Here is a 20,744-nt window from a genome sequence, read left to right as displayed (position 1 = left end):
TAAAACTGACTTGTTTGCTTCAAGTATTTTGATAGAGATTACTTGATACTTATTTTCATCTCACTGGAAACGAAGTCGCGTCTTGGACTTCATTCTGTAGAAATTCATGCACATCAAAGAAAGGTCTGGTTAACAGGTAGCTTCTCAAAGCTTTCTTGAATTTGTCCTGTTCCACTATGTGTAGTACTTGCCTACTTGAAAGTTCATTCATAAAGAATTACAAGTAGCCTACCCTTAAATTCGCCTGAAATAAAATACCTACCTCACCTAATATAGTTTACTATAGTGAGGTCCACGTTATAATGGCAGTGTTTGATTAGCAACAGTACTGCTATCCTTGTCCTGAATTCAACAAAACAGAAAGCACTATCTTTTTTTCGCTTTGCTCTGTTGCCAGATCGTTTTCAAAAATGTAGAAATATAATTGATTAACAAATATTCAATCTTGATTTTGAAAATTAATTATGAATTTATTAAAAAATATACTAGGAATATTAAAATATTGTTTTAGCCAGCTAAAGTGCTATTTGATAACTCTGGATTGTGTATGCCCCATCTACAACCATCTGCTATTAGACAAGGTCTATAAATTTATACAGGTCATGACACTCGTGTTCCTTATGGAGCGGCATTTTATGGGGTCTTTATGGCGGTACATTTGAAATCCACTAATTCAATTTGCTCGTAACAAAATTATGCATTATAAAAACAATATTCTGTTTCAGATAATATGTGAATTTAGGTTTTCGATTTTTTAATAATGAAATGTCAATATAAATATGCTTCAATTATTCTTTATTTATTATTAAAAATGGTTCTTATTCTTGTAACTTAAGGATTATGATTCATAAGCATTGGAACAAGACAGAACTATGCGAGGGCAACTTCAAAAAGAGTTATAATTTTCCGATCAATTAAATCTAAAAATCAACATTCAGTTTCTGGTTGGAATCTAAATATTATTATTCTGTTGTAACAATTTATTTTACAATTCAAGCCAAGCAATATACCTTGAACAATATTACAAATAACACATCATGTTGTTCAATCTATAATGACAGCTGATAAATTTGAAATTGGTGAACTAGAACCCCATAAATGGCGATTTGCACTGCATCACGGATTGTGTCATGACCTGTATTTTTATAGACCTTGCTATTAGCTAACTGCAATAGCGGTCCAAGCGGATAATTTGTGTAACACAAAATTTATAACCTCACTTTTGCTACCAAATATGACTAAAACAAATATGGCCACCCTTTAAACAGAGTTAGCTAGAGTTAGAGGACTCAAACCTGCGCTATCTGCTATCTCGTCTGCAATTTTTTCTCAAATTTACCACTATAGCATTGAGTTAAAACAGACTTAGCAAATAGCAGGAGTTAGCGAATAGCTCGAGTTGACTTGCTAACTCCTACATTGTGAATACCCCCAAAATTATTGCTTGATAAAATATGATTGATTATTTTAAACGAGAATGAACAGTTAATATTACATCAATAAACCGGTATCAGTTAGATAGGCATTGACAAGACAGAGGATCGGCAAAGTTGTTCTCCTATCTTTCTTCTATGTCATTATAGCGTGGACTCACTATAGTTCGGAATTCGGATGGTCAGTTGATGGAAAAGAGTTCAAATTACCCCAGTCTTTCAATGAAAACATTGAGGGAGTTTTCAACGAACTCAAATGTCTATTTTAAAAGTAGTTACCGATTCATAATCAAAATCCAAACTCCAAGTTTGGTTTTTGTTTTAACGGAAGTTTTATTATCAATCCATCTAAATTTGAAATTCTTTGTTTTATTCTGATTCATAGTTTCAGATTGAAGATTTGGTGTTGAAATTGAAGTGGTTGAATTGAATTGACTGGTACATAACCTACATTATATTTGGATGATTTGTGACAAAATCAGGAAATTGAAGAAGTTTTGGGCAATAGCCTGTTTTTTCTTTTTGTATTGTTCGCTCTATCTAATAAATAAATAAATAAAATTTGCTGCAAACAGGGAAATTTAACACTAACAGTAACAGTAAATTTTCCAATCTATACAGTAGCTACAGTTAGTGCATGGTTCAATACGTCCATCATTGTTTTGTAGTGGGGTTCATTTAAAACTACTATAGTCAAGTCCACGTTATAATTTCAGTGGATGAAGATAGCAGAACAGTGTTGCCATGTCTTAATTGACTATATTTCTACATTGTTGAAAACAGATTTGGCAACGTTGTGGAGCTAGAATAGTTATCTGTGCAACTAGTGCGCAAAGTGACAGTTTGTTGCACCGAAAGAAACGTTTACGCCCGAGCCGTAGGCGAGGGCGGAATGGTTTCTTGAGTGCAGCAGAGGAACTTTGCGCACATTAAATTTTTCCTACAGTTACCATTGAATATGAGATGTGGTTGATTATGGGTAAAATGATGGCTGAAATCCATCAAATGTTTGTCTGTATAATTTTGTTATCAAACAACTTTAATTTATTTTAAACTTGATAATCCGATTGAAATAAAATTAATAATCGATAATGTATCCAAATTAAAATTTAATTAATCCAATAATTTGAAAATTGAATAACTTCGAGTAAATCCTAATTTCTAAATAATTTTTCAACCAATCAATTTATGAATGAAAAAAATATTATTTGAAATAATAATGATATTCAAAATGTATAATTAATGAGTTCTCATTTTTATTTATTTGAAAATCAGAAAAAATAATAGATAAACAAATTCGCATTTAAAATACACGCCAAAAATGTCAACAGCTGATTGAGATGGCTGCAAGATAATATGCAAAGTATCAAAAGTACGCAAAGTAATACTTTGCGCACTAGAGCGGAAAAGTGATTCTTTGCGTTCTGTAATCAGTGCAGGAATGGTCACTTTTCAAGGTAACTGTAGGATATAGTTATTTGTGCAACTAGTGCGCAAAGTGACAGTTTGCTGCACCAAAGAAACGTTTTACGCCCGAGCCGTAGGCGAGGGCGGAATGGTTTCTTGAGTGCAGCAGAGGAACTTTTCGCACGTATTTCACATTAAGTTTTTCCTACAGTTACCATTGAATATGAAAAGTGGGTAATTATGGGTAAAATTGCCTGAAATCCATCAAATGTTTTCTGTGTAATTTTATTGTTGATAAAAACCTTAATCCTAAAATCCCAAAGTCCTCGTTGTCCTGGTTATAATATCTAATACTAATAATTAGCGCGTTGTGCTTCGTTGCACCTCTGCTCACTATAGCAGCCACAGCAGTCACTGTTACCAACTTCATTTTGATTTTGCTGCACTGTTGCTCCATATAACCTACTAAGTATTTTGCGTTGCCATGTTGCAATCTGGAGTGCAGAAAAATTTTTCCCGCACTAGAAGCGGAAAAGTGATTCTTTGCGTTCTGTAATCAGTGCAGCAATGGCCACTTTTCAACGTAACTGTAGGAAAAAAGAATAGCGCTATCAGCTTTCGAATGATAGCAACACCAATTTTAATAAATACTGTCATTATAACGACCTCACTTGCGATCAGGAGCATAATGTTATTTATAAGAATTACTGCCTTATGAAGTGAGTATCATCATACACAGAGTAAATTTAATACTGACAAGACAGAGGATCGGCAACGTTGTTTCTCCTATCTTTCTTCACCTCCATTATACATGGACCTCACTATAGTAATTAATTGAATTTTAGTAGTTTTTAGACAAAGGTGGATTGAAATGACAGAATTGTACGTTTCACAGGTGGGAGGTGCTACAGGGTCAATAGGTGACCCCAGCGGTAGAAGCAAGGAGCGTGAGCTTCATCCGCTGAAATCGTTGCTGAAAACAGTCGATGCATCACAGATAACATAAAGACCATCTTCGACAATCATGAAAGTATTTTTGGGATGACAAAATGGCAGGGAACCTCTAAAACCACCCATGTATGTATAATTAATTTCTCATTTTTGTAGATTTTCAACTTCCAGATTCCAAGTCCATTGAAACACTATAGAATGAATCAAGTACCCTTTTATTCTATCACTTGATTTATAACTCGATTATCATATATTGGTGTTTCAATACTTTCAGTAGCAAAAAATAAATAATAAAATTGAGTATGCCTACTATTGAAGTTGACTTGAAAGCGATTTGGCAAGAAAATTTGATATCATTACAACAAGTTCATAAAGTTTTATTCCAATGTATTTCATGCGTTTTTTATGCTGATGTGATACGGAACAGGTCAGAGCATTATCCTTGAAAAAGAATAAGATTAATATTTCACCCAACACCAACATACAAAGATTATACCAGTCGTTTTTGAAGAGAAATAGTACAGGCTCAGCCTAGTTTTTCAATACTTTCAGTAGCAAACAAAATAAATAATAAAATTAAGTATGCCTACTATTGAAGTTAACTGAAAGCGATTTGGCAAGAAAATTGATCATCTACTAACAAGTTCATGAATTTTATTCCAATGTATTTTATGCTGTTTTTTATTTTTATGCTGATGTGATACGGAACAGGTCAGAGTCTAATCCTTGATAAGATATAGATTATTTATTTCACGCAACACCAACATTACAAGATTATACAGTCGTTTTTGAGAGAAATAGTACAGGCTCAGCCTAGTTTTTCCTTCAATGTCATAATTATATTTGATTGTAGTATTTTGTCCAATAAATGAAATGAATATGAAAACCCCTAGGTTCTACGCCCGATTAAAGTGTACGCCTCCCAATACTTACTTACTTACTTACTCCTCAGCTCTACAGGTCTTTACAACCCTTGGCCTCCCTCACATAGCATCTCCATCTGTCTCGATCCTCGGCCTGCCTCCTCCAGTTACGAACTCCAAGCGTCCTTAGATCGCGTTCCACATCAATGTCCATCTATTTCTGGGTCGACCTTTTCTTCTTCTGTTATATATTTTCTCCTCCATATACATTTCACCACTCTTCCATCTCCCATTCTCACATTGCCCCATCTCTCTTATTCTACCAGATTTTATCGACCGCACGAGTTTCATTGTTCAAGAATTCCTCTATTTCAAGATTTCTTCTTCCTCTCAGAGACCAATCTCAAAAACAGGGCCCAAGAGTCTTCTCACCACCTTTCTTTCAAAAACTCTCAGTCTTTGTATATCTCCAGCAGTAGCACCGATCCATAACACACCACAGGCTTCACCAATGCTTTGTAAAGTTGCAATTTTGTAGCTCTTGACAGAATTCGAGATTTCTCCTCCCAATACACAGTTTAAAAAATACTCAAAAAGTAAAAACCGTAAACCAAAACATAGAGAAAAGAGAGCATAAGAAGATATACCATGGTACAGGGCGTTTCTGTTCCAAATTTCACTTTTTAAAATGACAGTCCTGGTTCAAGCTGATAGTCCTAGTATAGTTATTTTTCACGAAGCTAAGTGACGCTGGTAGTGTCTCATACTGTGCCGTTCTTACACTTTTACCATGCCAAAACAGTAATAATATACTGTCACCAGGTCGACAATAATTAGCTTGAGGTCGACAAAAATCGGCCTGAAATTGGAACATAACTATCTAATATCGGGGCACCGAGCTTCGCTCGTTATTTTTCTTAATTGATAAACAGAACACAATTCTCTAAAATGATCGTGTTTATTGACCGAGCGAAGTGAGGTCTAAGATTGAAGTCGACGGTTTGGCATTTCTCTTAATGTTTATATGTTGTGCATTTACGGCGAAGCGCGGTAATAGATTTTCATGAAATTTAATAGGTATGTTCCTTTTTAAATTGCGCGTCGACGTATATACAAGGTTTTTGGAAATTTTGCATTTCAAGGATAATATGAAAGGGAAAAGGAGCCTCCTTCATACGCCAATATTAGAGTCAAAATCAGACTATAGAATTATTAATTATAAATCAGCTGACAAGTGATTACACAGATGTATGGAGAAGCCAGTCTATTGCTGTATTTCCATAAGGTCTATAGTTTCAATCAGGTACTTGTGGATGAGAATACTGCTTGAGGTCTACTGTTCGCAGAACTACTAGTATTTTACAGCTGGCTATACGTCAGCTTATGAATTTCAGGGATGCGATATTTTGATTTTCCACAGAATCACTCGCTCACTTTTTACTAAAAGTCTCAGCTGTTTCAGCCAAGGATGAATAATATTATCCTTTTAATGTCGTTCAGCGAGTTTTCTCAAGGATGAGACCTAGTGCAATCGAATTTTTATATCATAAACCTACTATGCTCCAAATTTCGTGAAAATCGTTAGAGCCGTTTTGGAGATCCTTTGAACATAAATAACCAGATATAAATGTACAGAAATTGATCGCGTAATATAATAGAATATCATGGGATATCTTCCTATACTATTTTTTTATGACCAAACTGGGTAAAACTGTGAACCAAACTGTATATTATTCATCTACTTCTAATTGGTACGTAGAGATGGATTTATGAAGCTCGCATATCACATAGTACTAGTAGTTCTGTGAACAGTAGACCTCACGCAGTATTCTCATCCACAAGTACCTGATTGAAACTATAGACCTTATGGAAATACAGCAATAGACTGGCTTCTCCACACATCTGTGTAATCACTTGTCAGCTGATTTATGATGAATAATTCTATAGTCTGATTTTTACTCTAATACTGGCGTATGAAGGAGGCTCCTTTTTCCTTTTATATCATCCTTGAAATGCGAAATTTCCAAAAAACCTTGTATATACGTCGAAGCGCAATTAAAAAAGGAACATACCTGTCAAATTTCATGAAAATATATTATCGCGTTCCGCCGTAAATGCGCAACGTATAAACATTTAAACATTCAAACATTTAAACAAGGGAAATGCCGAACCGTCGACTTGAATCTTAGACCTCACTCCGCTCGGTCAATTATATTCAATTCTAATTTCCTCTGCTAACATTCGTACTATCTATTTTGCAGAGTAGTGAATAACATAAGTTGGTACAAGAAGATGAATGCGTTGGAGTACGTTGGGAAGATAGGCAAGCACTTTCGGATGGGCACAATGCTTTGCAAGGAAAGTGTCGACACACGACTGAAGAGTGAGCATGGCCTCAGCTACACCGAGTTCTCCTATCAGATCTTCCAGGCCTATGACTGGTATCACCTGCTTCAGAAGTACAACTGCCGCTTCCAGGTAATCAATTGCATGCCTCATTGCAATAGTCCACTCGACAGCGTTCACCTTTCAAACACTTAAGCTGGGTTTTCACCGGAGTTAATAACAAAAGTTTTCAACATTTTTGTTATTAACTGATGTTCATAACAGAAGTCATTAACAATTGGCCCATGTGCAGTACCTCAGCAAGAGGTTGCGTAAAATGAATTATGCCTTTGCACAGCTGGGAAGGGTCCTGAGTGCTGGACACTGTCGTTCTGTCTACTATGTATATGTGCAGACATTGCTTGAGTATGACATCTTGGCGTGGGGCGGTGCCTCCTTGGGTGTCCTGCGTCCTGTTGCGGTCTCACAGAGAGCACTTATTAAAACACTATTGGCCAAAAATCATAGATAACACATTCCAACACATTCACTTTTCCAAGAATTCCCTGTTTTAAATATAAACAATTATTTATAAAAAATTTACTTGTCTTTATAAAAAAAAGTAACTTTCTCTTCAATGAAATTCAACATTATTATCCCACTAGAAACAGATTGCATATAAATATTCAATTTCCCCGTTTAAGTAATTCAATTCAACTTGGAAACTGTTTTCATTTAGCCCATTGGCTTTACCGTAATGTACCGGCCGAGATTTCAACTACTGAGGGGGTTAGCGTTGCCGTCTACAAGCGGAGAGTGAGCAGGTGGCTGCTCTGCATCGGTTCAGATGCTGCGGAGGCTCTTCTACATTCTCCATATAGATGAATATTTCTAGTTCTGAACACAGAATAACATTCAAATATTACACACAGTACCACGCTAATAAAGCTATATTACTCGATATTACCGCCGTCGAGCTGACACTTTTATTTTATTCATTTATTGTTTTTTCCTATCTTTAGTTTTGAAATTTATTATTAAAATAAACTCTCTTATTATTCTTTCAAATTTATTTATTATTCATAGTTTGTAATTTATTTTATTATTGCTAGTGTTTGCCCTCTGTCTGATAATTTGCGACTCCTCCCTGCACACGGACAAATCATCCAGGCAGGGAGAATTTATTCATGTAACTTATAACACTTTTTTATTTTGTGAATATGTAATATTTTATGAATAAACCAATTTGAATTTGAATAATGTTAATAACATTTTCTTTAATAACAAGGAATTTTCTGTTAAAAACACGAGTTATTAAGTGAAATTTTTGACGATTCAGTCGAGCTAATAACTTTTTGTTAATAACTCGTGCTATTAACTCCGGTGTAAACGTAGCTTATATGTTTCTTCATCTTTTAGGTCGTGTTTATACTTTACAGTTTGGCTATACGTCAGCTTGTGAATTTCGTGGATGAGATTTTGATTTTCAAAATGTGCAGACAATATGATATTAGGCCTATCTAGGTTAGCCATTTACGTTACTATCAAAATAATTTTTTTGCCAATCATAAAAATAACAATAATAAATAAAAATAAAAACTTCATACTTATCTATATAAATAAAAATCGAACCTCAAATTTTGACTTTCAATAACTTTTATGTGTGCACCGAATTTGATGATTTTTTTGTTGTGTTCGTTATGCTCAGGACCAGGTTTATAGCCCATCAAATTTATAATCCAACTTCAGGACTTTTTCCTACGGTCCTTCCTTAGACCAGTTATAGAATAGACACGCTGGGAAGTCTAGCCTCTGAAGCCAACATCTACTGCCATATCGCCAAATCGTGACGTCATCATCGGATAGAAAACTTTCAGATTGTGTCTATTCAGAAAGATGTAAATTACTATTCATTAAAATGGTAAACTCCCGCTGCGCTCCCGCTGGAATAGACACAATCTGCTATGGAAAACAATGTAAACAAACTCTACAGAAAAGTTTTCTATCCGATGCTGACGTCACGATTTAGCGATATGGCAGTAGATGTTGGCTTCATCGACTTTCAGTATGAATATACAATGGGCCGTGTCTATTCTATAACTGGTCGGTTGACGTGTGAGGTTCTTTGAACCTTTGGATCCTTGAATTCGTCCCTTCAAAAACAATAAACAATATGTTCAGGACCAGGTTTATGACCTATCAAATTCATAATCCAACTTCAGGACTCTTTCCTATGGTCCTTCAAAGTTTACATGTAATCCTTAAGGCCATCCCACACAGCACGTGGCGTGCGTGGCTGGACGCACGCCACGCCGGCCACGCTAGCCACATGCCAATTCACACCGCCACGACTGTTGCGATGCTATACCGGCCACGTTTCCCGTCAGTAAGCAGGAAGATGTCAACTCCGACGGTCCCGTGGTGTGAATATGGATTTTCTTGTGGCTTACCCTGGTTTGATGACTCGAGCAGCAGCAGTAGTAGTGATAATGAGCTGGTTTTATTGTATTCGGTGACAGCACGGGACCAGTGAGTACATCCAATCAATAAAAAAAGGAACACCTATGGCGAATTCCATCATTTAATGCGCGACCTTGAGGCTGACAATGATAGTATACGTTCTATACGATAGTATACGTCTAGTTGATATGCCATATTTTTATCTCTTTTCTGATATCACTTGAAAATCGCATAAATGTCCGAAACATGTTGTGATAAAATATTTCAAAAAAAGGGTACTGAGTTTTTATTTTCTTTACATTTATATACGTCTAGTATACGTACTGCGCATGCTCGGACCAAAACGTGGCCGGACACATTTGAAAAGATCGCTCAGAGAGCGAACGGTAGCCACGCGTGGCTAGTATAGCAAGCGTTGACCGCGTGGCCGTGGCTGCTATGTGAATTGGTTCATTTGATTAGCTGGGAAGCGATGTTTTGAATAGTAGCTAGCGTGCGTCCAGCCACGCACGCTAGCTACTATTCAAAACATCGCTTCCCAGCTAATCAAATGAAGCAATTCACATAGCAGCCACGGCCACGCGGCTACGCTTGCTATACTAGCCACGCGTGGCTACCGTTCGTTCTCTGAGCGTTCTTTTCAAACGTGTCCGGCCACGTTTTGGTCCGAGCATGTGCATACCGTATAATGGACGTATACTATCGTATAGAACGTATACTATCGTATAGAACGTATACTATCGTATAGAACATATACTATCATTGTCAGCCTCAAGGTCACGCATTAAATGATGGAATTCGCCATAGGTCTTCCTTTTGTTATTGATTGGATGTACGGACCCACTGGTCCCGTGCTGTCACCGAATACAATAAAACCAGCTCATTATCACTACTACTGCTGCTGCTGGAGTCATCAAACCTAGGTAAGTCACGAGAAAATCCAGATTCACACCACGGGACCGTCGGAGTTGACATCTTCCTGCATACTGACGGGAAACTTGGCCGGTATAGCATCGCAACAGTCGTGGCGGTGTGAATTGGCATGTGGCTAGCGTAGCCGGCGTGGCGTGCGTCCAGCCACGCACGCCACGTGCTGTGTGGAATGGCCTTTATGGTAGAAGATTTGTGAGCTGGCCACACACAGAAATAAAAATCAGCTGTTATAATCATTACGTCATACAACAGCCGTCGGTAGATAGAAGATAAGAGGGTGTGCTGCTCCATAACCGCCCATGTATTTTTATTTTAAACGCCCCGGTTAAAAACAGAATGACTGTTCTGTTTGTAACCATCCAGCAGTGCGGCCTCAGGTTAAAGACTTACATGCTCTAAAGACATTGCTTTGTTTCGAATAATTGTGCTGTCTTCGGTGTTTAGAATTGATTGATTTTTAGTAAATTATTTATTTTGCAGTTGGAATATTATCTATATAAATCAATTGCCGCATCGCGCCTCCTCAGGTGTGCATCCAGCTAAAGTTTGTCATGAGATGCATTAAACTATTTGGCGGTATAAAGTTCGCCGGGCCAGCTAGTGATGAATAATTCTATAGTCTGATTTTTATGGTAATATTGGCGTTCGAAGGAGACTCATTTTTTTCCTTTTGAAATGCAAAATTTAATAAACCTTTTATAATATATTATATTCGTCGACGCGAAATTCAAAAGAACATATCTGTCAAATTCCTTGAAAATCCATTTCCGCGTTTCGCCATAAAAATAAACATAACGAGAAATGCAAACCGTCGACTTGAATCTTAGACCTCACTTCGGTTGGTCAATAAGTAGGCCTATCAATATTGTTTATTTTGGGAGTTATGTGATGTATTTGAAATTGTTTTGTAAACTGTTTCTTGAAGAAAATAAAATTTGATTTGTTGATGGGCCCGAAGGCAGGTGGTAGCGACCAGCTGGGCAACATCTCGGCAGGCCACGAGCTGATATCCCGCCTGAGCCGGACGGAGGTGTACGGCGTCACTCTGCCTCTGGTGAAAACTGTGTCTGGCGCCAAGTTTGGCAAGTCGGCTGGCAACGCGGTCTGGCTCAGCCCGGACATGACGTCACCGTTCGACCTCTACCAGCACCTGGTGAGGACCACCGACGCCGACGTAGAAACCATGCTCAAGCTCTTTACTTTCGACTCGGTCGAGTCGATCGGCGATGTTTGCAGGAAGGTTAGTAGATTCTAAAGTATGCTCTAGAACTGAAAACTGATAAATTTTGAATCGGTCTAGTCGATCGGCGATGTTTGCAGGAAGGTTAGTAGAGTATAAAGTATGCTCCAGAACTTTTGATTATATTATAGCATATGGCCTTGAGTGGTGGGGAGACCCAAGGGTAGTTCCACCTCGCCGTATATAGTCCAAAGTTCCCTAATGGGAAACCGGACACTAAGGTTATAGTGATCACAATACTTTAAATTTACACCTTTCACTTCGTAATAAAGTTCATTTTGATGTTATAAAGTCCAAACATATACAAAACACAAAACCACTAAGCCAAATTTAGAAAATATTAAATTTAGACAATAAATTTAGAACCGAAAATTTATAGCACGTTACAATTATATAGTGGGAGTCCGATCTCACTAGGCATCGAAATGTAGAAATCAATCTGAAAAACAAAACAATTCAAACCTGCTCCAGAACTGAATAAGTTCTACTCAAGCCCTTCATTTTCGACTTGGTCGAGTCGATCGGCGATGTTTGCAGGAAGGTTAGTAGAGTATAAAGTATGTTCTAGAACTGATAAAGTTCAACTCGGTTTAGTCTATCGGCGATGTTTGCAGGAAGGTTAGTAGAGTCTAAAGTATGCTCCAGAACTGATTAAGTTCTACTCAAGCACTTCATGTTCGACTTGGTCGAGTCGATCGGTGATGTTTTCAGGACGGTTAGTAGAGTATAAATTATGCTCTAGAACTGATAAAGTTCAACTCGGTCGATCGGCGATGTTTGCAGGAAGGTTAGTAGAGTCTAAAGTATGCTCTAGAACTGATAAAGTTCAACTCGGTTGATCGGCGATGTTTGTAGGAAGGTTAGTAGAGTCTAAAGTATGCTCCAGAACTGATTAAGTTCTACTCAAGCACTCCATTTTAGACTTGGTCGAGTCGATCGGCGATGTTTTCAGGACGGTTAGTAGAGTATAAATTATGCTCTAGAACTGATAAAGTTCAACTCGGTCGATCGGCGATGTTTGCAGGAAGGTTAGTAGAGTCTAAAGTATGCTCTAGAACTGATAAAGTTCAACTCGATTGATCGGCGATGTTTGCAGGAAGGTTAGTAGAGTCTAAAGTATGCTCTAGAACTGATGAAGTTCGACTCGGTTTAGTCTATCGGCGATGTCTGCAGGAAGGTTAGTACAGTCTAAAGTATGCTCCAGAACTGATTAAGTTCTACTCAAGCACTTCATTTTCGACTTGGTCGAGTCGATCGGCGATGTTTGCAGGAAGGTTAGTAGAGTCTAAAGTATGCTCTAGAACTGATAAATAATCGACTCGGTCTAGTTGATTGGTGATGTTTGCAGGAAGGTTAGTATAGTGATATCAACGTTATAGATAAAATGTGTTGAATAGGAATATCTCCATAACTGAAAACACACAGTCTTCTTTTTGTCACATCCACGTTTATTAGATTTGTACTGCAGTCTCGTTTTGAAACCAGTACATCTTTACACCAGAAGAGAGGAAGTGCATTCACATGGAACTCGAGGGAGGGTCAACTTGGATGTGCCGCGCTGTCGCCTGTCAAGAGTGAAGGAAAGTTTTCCAGGTTGGCTGTGCGAATGTTCAACTGCCTGCCAAACTCAGTTAAGGCGGGCCCACTCAATGTATTCAAGAACTCATTATCAAGATGTACTATCATTGGAAGTGGCTTCTTTCGCAGTTATAGTACAGGGTGATCAAGAAGTCCCTCCGCAGTGAACTATATACTAAAAAAACACTCCATAACTCAAAAACAAGTATTTATAACAATAGCAAGGTGTTAATCTATTAAACTTTCGTGTACATTCATTACAGTAGAGGGGGGGAAAAGTGGGAGTAACCTGTCGAACGGGTTTCTAAACAGAACACAATCTTCAGCTAAAACAGAACGCAGGTACTGCGGAGAGACTTTTTGATTGCCAGGTATATTTTTGATTAAAACTTTGCTGGACTGTAATGCTACCTATAGTTTATGTAATACTAGCCGTCAGGCTCGCTTCGCTCGCCATATCCGTCTAGCCAGGGGGCTCCGCCCCCTGGACCCCCGACTGGATCGTCCAAAAATGAGATCAGCGGGCACGCTCCGCTCGCCTGCATTTTTCATTTGAGCATGCTACATTCCTTCAGAAAGTCAAAGTACTGGGAAAACGCAGAAAAGCTGAGAAAAACGCTGATTTTGGGCGCATCATTGGCGTTATTTCAAATTCCTTCTAACACAACATTATTACACCCTAGCTTAGCTTCTGTACTAAATTTGAACAATTTCTGTTCATTTGTTCTCGATAAATCTGAGAAAAATCAAAAACGCTAATTTTGGGCGTATCTTTGACGTTATTGCAAATTCCTTCTAACACAACATTATTACACCCTAGCTGAGCTTCTGTACTAAATTTGAACATTTTCTGTTCATTTATTCTCGATAAAGCTGAGTAAACGCTAAAAACGCAGATTTTGGGCGTATCTTTGGAAATTTTCCCAAATACGTTCTTAGTGCGCCTCTAAGGGGCCAACTAAACATACCTACCAAATTTGAACGTTTTTGGTCCGGTAGATTTTTAGTTCTGCGAGTGAGTGAATGAGTGAGTGAGTGAGTGAGTGTCAGTCAGTCAGTCAGTCAGTGCCATTTCGCTTTTATAGATGTTCTTGGCACGATCTATCCACGATCTACCTGGCCTTGATCACGTCATTGGATATTTAAATATGTAAAGCTGAAAATGTGTTAGTTTCAACACGAATCTGTAGTCCTGTGTACAAATCTTATAAAATGGATGTGTACAATAAAAAATGTGTGTTTTCAATCACTTTATAAAGTCAGTTTCCATGTTCCAAATTTCACGTCACAATATGAGAGACTACCAGCGTCACATAGCTTCACGAAAAAGAACTGCTATACAAAAGGCTTGAGTTAACAGTGAAATTTGGAACATGAACACCCTATACCATGGGACATCTTCTTATGAAATTTTTTCTTTATGAAACTACTCTCCAAAATTATCTATTCGATTTTTTAATAAAAAATCTCTTGTAAGGATTGAAGATAAGAACATGAAATCAATTCCATCGCATTGGTTATATTGAGGTCCACGTTATAATGGCAGTGTTTGATTAGCAATTGTATTGCTATCCTTGTCTATCATTCAACAAAGCGGATAGCGCTATCTCTTTCTCGCTTTGTTCTGTTGCCAGATAGTCTTGTAGCAATGTAGAATTAATAATTATTAACAATATTTTCATATTTATTATGAAATTATTGAAAAATATAATTTCTTGCTTAATAAAATAATTGATTATTTTAAACGAGAATGAACCGTTAATATTACATCAATAAACCTGTATCAGCTACCGTCTATAGAAGGCATGACAAGACAGAGGATCGGCAACGTTTTTATCCTATCTTTCTCCACTGTCATTATAACGTGGACCTCACTATAGGACTATAGGCTTGATTGATTGATTGATTATTTGCCTTTATTAGGGCGGAGTTAGGACTCCTGGTCCTCTCTGCCACACAACCCTACACTTGAGTTGACAGTGAAATTTGGAACATGGACGCCCTACTATACGATATCTTCTTATGCATTTTCTTCTCTATGAAACTACTCTCCAACATTTTCTCTCCGAATTTTTAATTGAACAATCTCTTGTACGGATTGCAGATTAATTTAACTATTAAATATAAGAACATGAAATCAATTCAATTGAATCGGTTAGGTTAGGTCAAGTCTTGATCAAGCATCTTCATTGGATTGTCCTTATATTCATTTGAAGAATTTTTACATATTTGATTGTAATGAATTTCTTATTGACTGTTTTGATGATTTATTATATATGACGTTATTCAATGTATCTGTACATTTGTTGAATAAAAATATTTGAATTAAGTGAATTCAAAAAATTAAGTATAGAGATGCAATCTATTGTCTAATGTTAAGTTGAGGTAGTTAAGGCTTTTGAAAAGCATTCATGACTATGAATTTTGTGTTGTTGTTAGCACCAAACAAGGCCTGAACTGTGGCTGGCGCAGAAGAGACTGGCTGACAAGGTGACCACCCTGGTGCACGGTGAGGAAGGCCTGAAGGCGGCACATCTGGCCACCGAAGCGCTCTACAATGGCAACGTCGACATCCTCAGTCAACTCTCGTGGAACGATGTTACCAGTGTTTTCAAAGGTAATTCCTTGTTCATTTTCCTATAGAAAGGTCCAAGGCTCAACTCACACTTACGCGACTCAAGTCGAGAAGAGACTGCGACAGTGGGAACAGAGTATATATCAATAAGTTAATTTCTTGTTCAACAGTTGATATATCAGTTTCCAAAAAAGGACTGTATCAGCACGCACCAGTCCTATCAACCTTTTACTAACTGGAACTTTAAAACAAAAATTATTATAATTTCCCTTGTGCATTCTCTTGAAGAGAGGTCCAAGACTCAACTCACACTTACGCGACTCAAGTCGAGAAGAGACTGCGACAGTGGGAACAGAGTATATTCCAATGAGTTAATTTCTTGTTCAACAGTTGATATATCAGTTTCCAAAAAGGACTGTATCAGCACGCACCAGTCCTATCAACTTTTCACTAACTGGAACTTTGAAACAAAAATTATTATAATTTCCCTTGTGCATTTTCTTAAAGAGAGGTCCAAGGCTCAACTCACACTTACGCGACTCAAGTCGAGAAGAGACTGCGACAGTGGGAACAGTATATTTCAATGAGTTAATTTCTTGTCCAACAGTTGATATATCAATTTTTCAAAAAGGACTGTATCAGCACGCACTATTCCTATCAACTTCTCACTAACTGGAACTTTGAAACAAAAATGATTATAATTTTCCTTGTTTATCAAATATAAACTTATTTAGAATAATAATAAGAGCATTGATAGATTTTACTACTCATAACAATAATGACCATGATGTTTGCTAATAAATAGCAATAATTCTTCTCGACACAGCTTGTGTTTTCAAATGGTGACACTCAGACCAGTCGATTCTATTACCCGCGACTTCACGACTGTGAGACTGAGTCGAGCGTCGACTAGACATTTTGGTCGAGTCTCGACTTGAGTTGCGTAGTACCGTGCATTTTTAAGGCTGTTCGTTACACTTTTTTTATTATTTAAATTGGATAATCTTTTTCAATATAACTGTTAACATCATTATAAGAGAGAGAAAAATTGGCAACTGAAATTTTCAAGTGGTGTAATAAGCAAGTTAGGGTTGTTGAAGTGCTAACTTTCCAGATTATAAACGGTTTCGACTATATTATTAGAACTTCTCATAAAAATTCAAAAAAAAATAATCTTTCCAAACTAAAACATTTTATTCCCCATATCATTCATAAATAAAAAATTAACATTTTTTTGTAAATTCGATAACTTGTTTATTTTGGCATTAATCGCGAAAAACGCATTCTAGGACAAAGCCAATGATAATACTCAATGTATTAAAAAAATCCAATGGAAAATTCGAAACCGTTTATGATCTGGAAAGAAAATGGAGTTTAGTACTTCAATAACCCATAACTCGCTTATTAGACCACTTAAAATTTCAGTTGCTACTTTTTCTCACTCTTTTAATGAGCTTAACAATAATAGATTATCCAATTTAAATAAAAATAAAATGGTTTTTGTCATACTTACTCAATTGCAGCTGTTTTCCATGCATTAAATCAAGCCGGTAAACAGCTGTTTGCAGAACAAGAAAACATGTGATTTTCATTACAGCATACTATACTGTAAAGAGATCATTATGTTCTCTTACAGTCGAGTATGTTAGGACTCTACTGAGTCCTAATAACATCTGAGTAATTAATATACTAACTCAAATAATTAAAGAACTCATTTAAGGATTTTCAAGTTATAAGAACTCATCTGAAATCTTATAATTTAGGCCTTTATCATTTTATTTGAGCTCGAAGGGTCTGTCTGTTATGAACTAGGCGCTACGGGCTAGGTCATGTTTATAGAATGCAGTAGCTCGAACAGCAGCAGGTAATGGTTTCTGTTTCTCAGCAATATTATTCTTTCTCAGATAAGTATGACAAAAAATATTGCACGTAACTTGTACGGTAACGTATTTACCGCATTCGTATGATAATTCTGCCCTCAACTACGTTTCGGGCAGAAACAATCATACTTATGCGGTAAATTATCGTTACCGGACTTGTTACGTTAAGTACTATAATTACTGAACAGCCTTAATGAAGGTGAGGTTATGCTTTATGAAAGTGATGTTTTATCATTTTAGATAAGAAAATAATAATTATTAGATAAGACAATTATATTCATAATAATTATTATAAAATTTGTTACATGCTAAGTAGTGACGAAATAGATCTTATACGTATGTTTTATAAAGTAAGGTTAGAAAATGGAGTAGCATGGAACTGAAGTAGTGACTATGAGAAAAAACGTCTTGAGGTGGAGAGACTGGAGTATCCTCGACTGAAGTTGTACGATTTGAGTCGAGCTATAGTGATGTCCACGTTATAATGGCAGTGTAGAAAGATAGGAGAAAAAACAGTACTTTTCACCCTAGATATACAAATAACTATTTCAATAGATCAATATTCATGTAACTACATTTATTCGTTATTCTTTTATTCACCTATGATTTTTTTTTAATAATTTATGCTCACCCTCTACTCTAAGCTCAAATACTATTTGTTTATAACTCATACCAACTCACTTACACCTATAAACTTTTATAGCGGGCTCCGAATTGTGATTGTTACTGCTAGTCATCAGCCATTTTCCAGTAGTAAACTCTAAAATGGGTGCATATTGCTTTTTATCATGATCATCATACAGGACGTGACATATGGAATTATTCTTCCAATCCCAAACTTCTAGGTACTCGCCCCTTTGTATCACGGCCAGATTATCGAATAAGTTGACAACCCATCGACAATTAGTGGGAAGTCGACGCAGAGGACGTTTGACACCAGTTGACAGCTCGATTTCTTGATAATAGCCTCGCTGCAAATGGTAGATCAGAAATGAGTTTCCGACAAAATCGTACATCGTCATGTGAATATCATCGTCATCACAGTAATAGGAGAAGATTATTTTTTCCTACAGTTACGTTGAAAAGTGGCCATTGCTGCACTGATTACAGAACGCAAAGAATCACTTTTCCGCTCTAGTGCGGGAAAATTTTTTCTGCACTCCAGATTTGCAACATGGCAACGCAAAATACTTAGTAGGTATATGGAGCAACAGTGCAGCAAAATCAAAATGAAGTTGGTAACAGTGACTGCTGTGGCTGCTATAGTGAGCAGAGGTGCAACCAAGCACAACGCGCTAATTATTATTAAGTATATATTATAACCAAGGACAACGAGGACTTTAGGATTTTAGGATTAAGGTTTTTATCAATAATAAAATTACACAGAAAAACATTTGATGCATTTCAGGCAATTTTACCCATAATTACCCACTTTTCATATTCACTGGTAACTGTAGGAAAAACTTAATGTGAAATACGTGCGCAAAGTTCCTCTGCTGCACTCAAGAAACCATTCCGCCCTCGCCTACGGCTCGGGCGTAAACGTTTCTTTCGGTGCAGCAAACTGACACTTTGCGCACTAGTTGCACAAATAACTATTCTCAGGTTATACTTTTGACGCACTTGGTAAACATTTGTAGATGATTTTCCTTCTTCCTCTAGATAACTAGTCACAACAAGGTCTCCAAAGCATTCGACTTTGTGAATGAGTGCTTCCATTTGAAGAAGTATGGTTCGTTTCTTCCTCTTAGCTTCCAAGTTATACTCTGTAATCAGCGCTATAGGCCGACCTTTCAAATATTTGGAGTAGCATTTAATTAAGTATCCATGATCTAAGCATACAGAATAGTCACCATCAAACGATAAATCAGGTTTATTAGAGTTAGAGGCTGAAGAACGTGAAAGTATTAATTGAAGAGATTTCTTATTCCACACACGGAGGGTTTCACATGTAGAAACTACTATGTGGTTAGTGTCCATGCTGAGGTAATAACTATATATGGGACCAATCAATGCATATTCGACGATGGGAATGTTCAATGTTTCCAAAGTTTGCACCATAAGGTGCGTACAGACTTTCGCTCTGCTCCGCAACCGAACGTCACTCCAGCAGAGCGATTGATGATCGACCGGGGAGCAACAGTGGTTCGACCGGGGAACGCGAGCAGATCTAACATCTTCCGTAACGTTCATGACTGCAGAGCGGGGGCGGAGCGACTGTGGTTCGATGGTGGTACGAGGGCGGTACGAGGGTGGTACGAGGGAGGAGCGTGCTCGGTGCGGGTTGGAAGCGCGAATATGTGTACGCAGCTTTACAGTCCTTGAATGAAGAATCACACTTGTCACATGTTGAGAGAAAAATAATATTGTAATACTCCGTCATCCCTAAGCCACACTATGTAGTCTCTCATTACACAGAACATGAGAACACTATATATCTCAAAGTCTACTGACAACTTACAAACAACCTTCAACTCCGATTCGATTCTGAATAAAATTAGGAATTTTTCCCCATTTTCATGCTTCTTTAATACAGGGTAGTAGATGCAGTCTTGTGGCGTATTTGATGGGTACTCTACTCTGCAAGTGTCTTCGAAATCCTTGTATGTGAGACCATATTCTGTCTTATCCAAGTGGCATTCTGTGATAAAACCGTTGGTCCAGTTGTGTTTCATTTGATTTCGTTGTTGAATGATCTGTCTGTAAGGATTGGATGCTGGTAAAGTGGATGACGAACCCTGATCGAGGCATGCATTTGAATTTTGATCAGTTGTGAAGGAGGAGGAAGATGAGGAGGAGGAATGCAACTCACATTTCATATTAGTTGGCAGCCAGCTGAGATCTTTCTTACTCACGAATTTTCTCCACAGCTTGGCGTTGTTAGCTGCCTCGTTCCAGGTTCGATTCACGCCACTGCAGGCCACCAAATCCCTCAGTTCGAGATTCGAGAAGATCACCTCCAGAATCTCGGGAAACAGCCATCCTGCAGTCGAGCCCATGTGTCGATTTTCTTGAGAATGTTGGATTTCAAAAAAATAACGAAATCTGCCCAAATACAGACAAACCACCTCCAAATAAATCTCAAATATTCTAAAAGGT

The 20,744-nt window shown here is 37.4% G+C and overlaps 2 protein-coding genes across 2 annotated transcripts; one reads left to right on the top strand and one right to left on the bottom strand.

Moving 5' to 3' along the window:
- Positions 1-3,902: 3,902 nt before the first annotated feature.
- LOC111061656 (tyrosine--tRNA ligase, mitochondrial) lies at positions 3,903-15,848 on the top strand. Its single transcript, XM_039444558.1, has 4 exons — positions 3,903-3,917; positions 6,916-7,132; positions 11,331-11,612; positions 15,630-15,848. Exons 2-4 carry the CDS (start codon positions 6,947-6,949, stop codon positions 15,831-15,833), a joined length of 672 nt encoding a protein of 223 aa, XP_039300492.1. The 5' UTR covers positions 3,903-3,917; positions 6,916-6,946; the 3' UTR covers positions 15,834-15,848.
- A 2,120-nt stretch (positions 15,849-17,968) lies between these two features.
- Positions 17,969-19,698, bottom strand: LOC120355831. The gene is made up of 2 exons (XM_039444559.1): positions 19,245-19,698; positions 17,969-18,709 (listed from the first exon to the last, which is right to left on the bottom strand). The coding sequence occupies exons 1-2, from the start codon at positions 19,623-19,625 to the stop codon at positions 18,323-18,325; spliced, it is 768 nt and encodes a 255-aa protein (XP_039300493.1). The 5' UTR covers positions 19,626-19,698; the 3' UTR covers positions 17,969-18,322.
- Positions 19,699-20,744: the final 1,046 nt, after the last annotated feature.

Source organism: Nilaparvata lugens, unplaced genomic scaffold (genome assembly GCF_014356525.2).
Source record: "Nilaparvata lugens isolate BPH unplaced genomic scaffold, ASM1435652v1 scaffold4939, whole genome shotgun sequence".
NCBI classification, from domain to species: domain Eukaryota; kingdom Metazoa; phylum Arthropoda; class Insecta; order Hemiptera; family Delphacidae; genus Nilaparvata; species Nilaparvata lugens.
The sequence above is the reverse complement of the archived record's forward strand: the minus strand, read 5'-3'. Positions and strand labels throughout refer to the sequence as shown.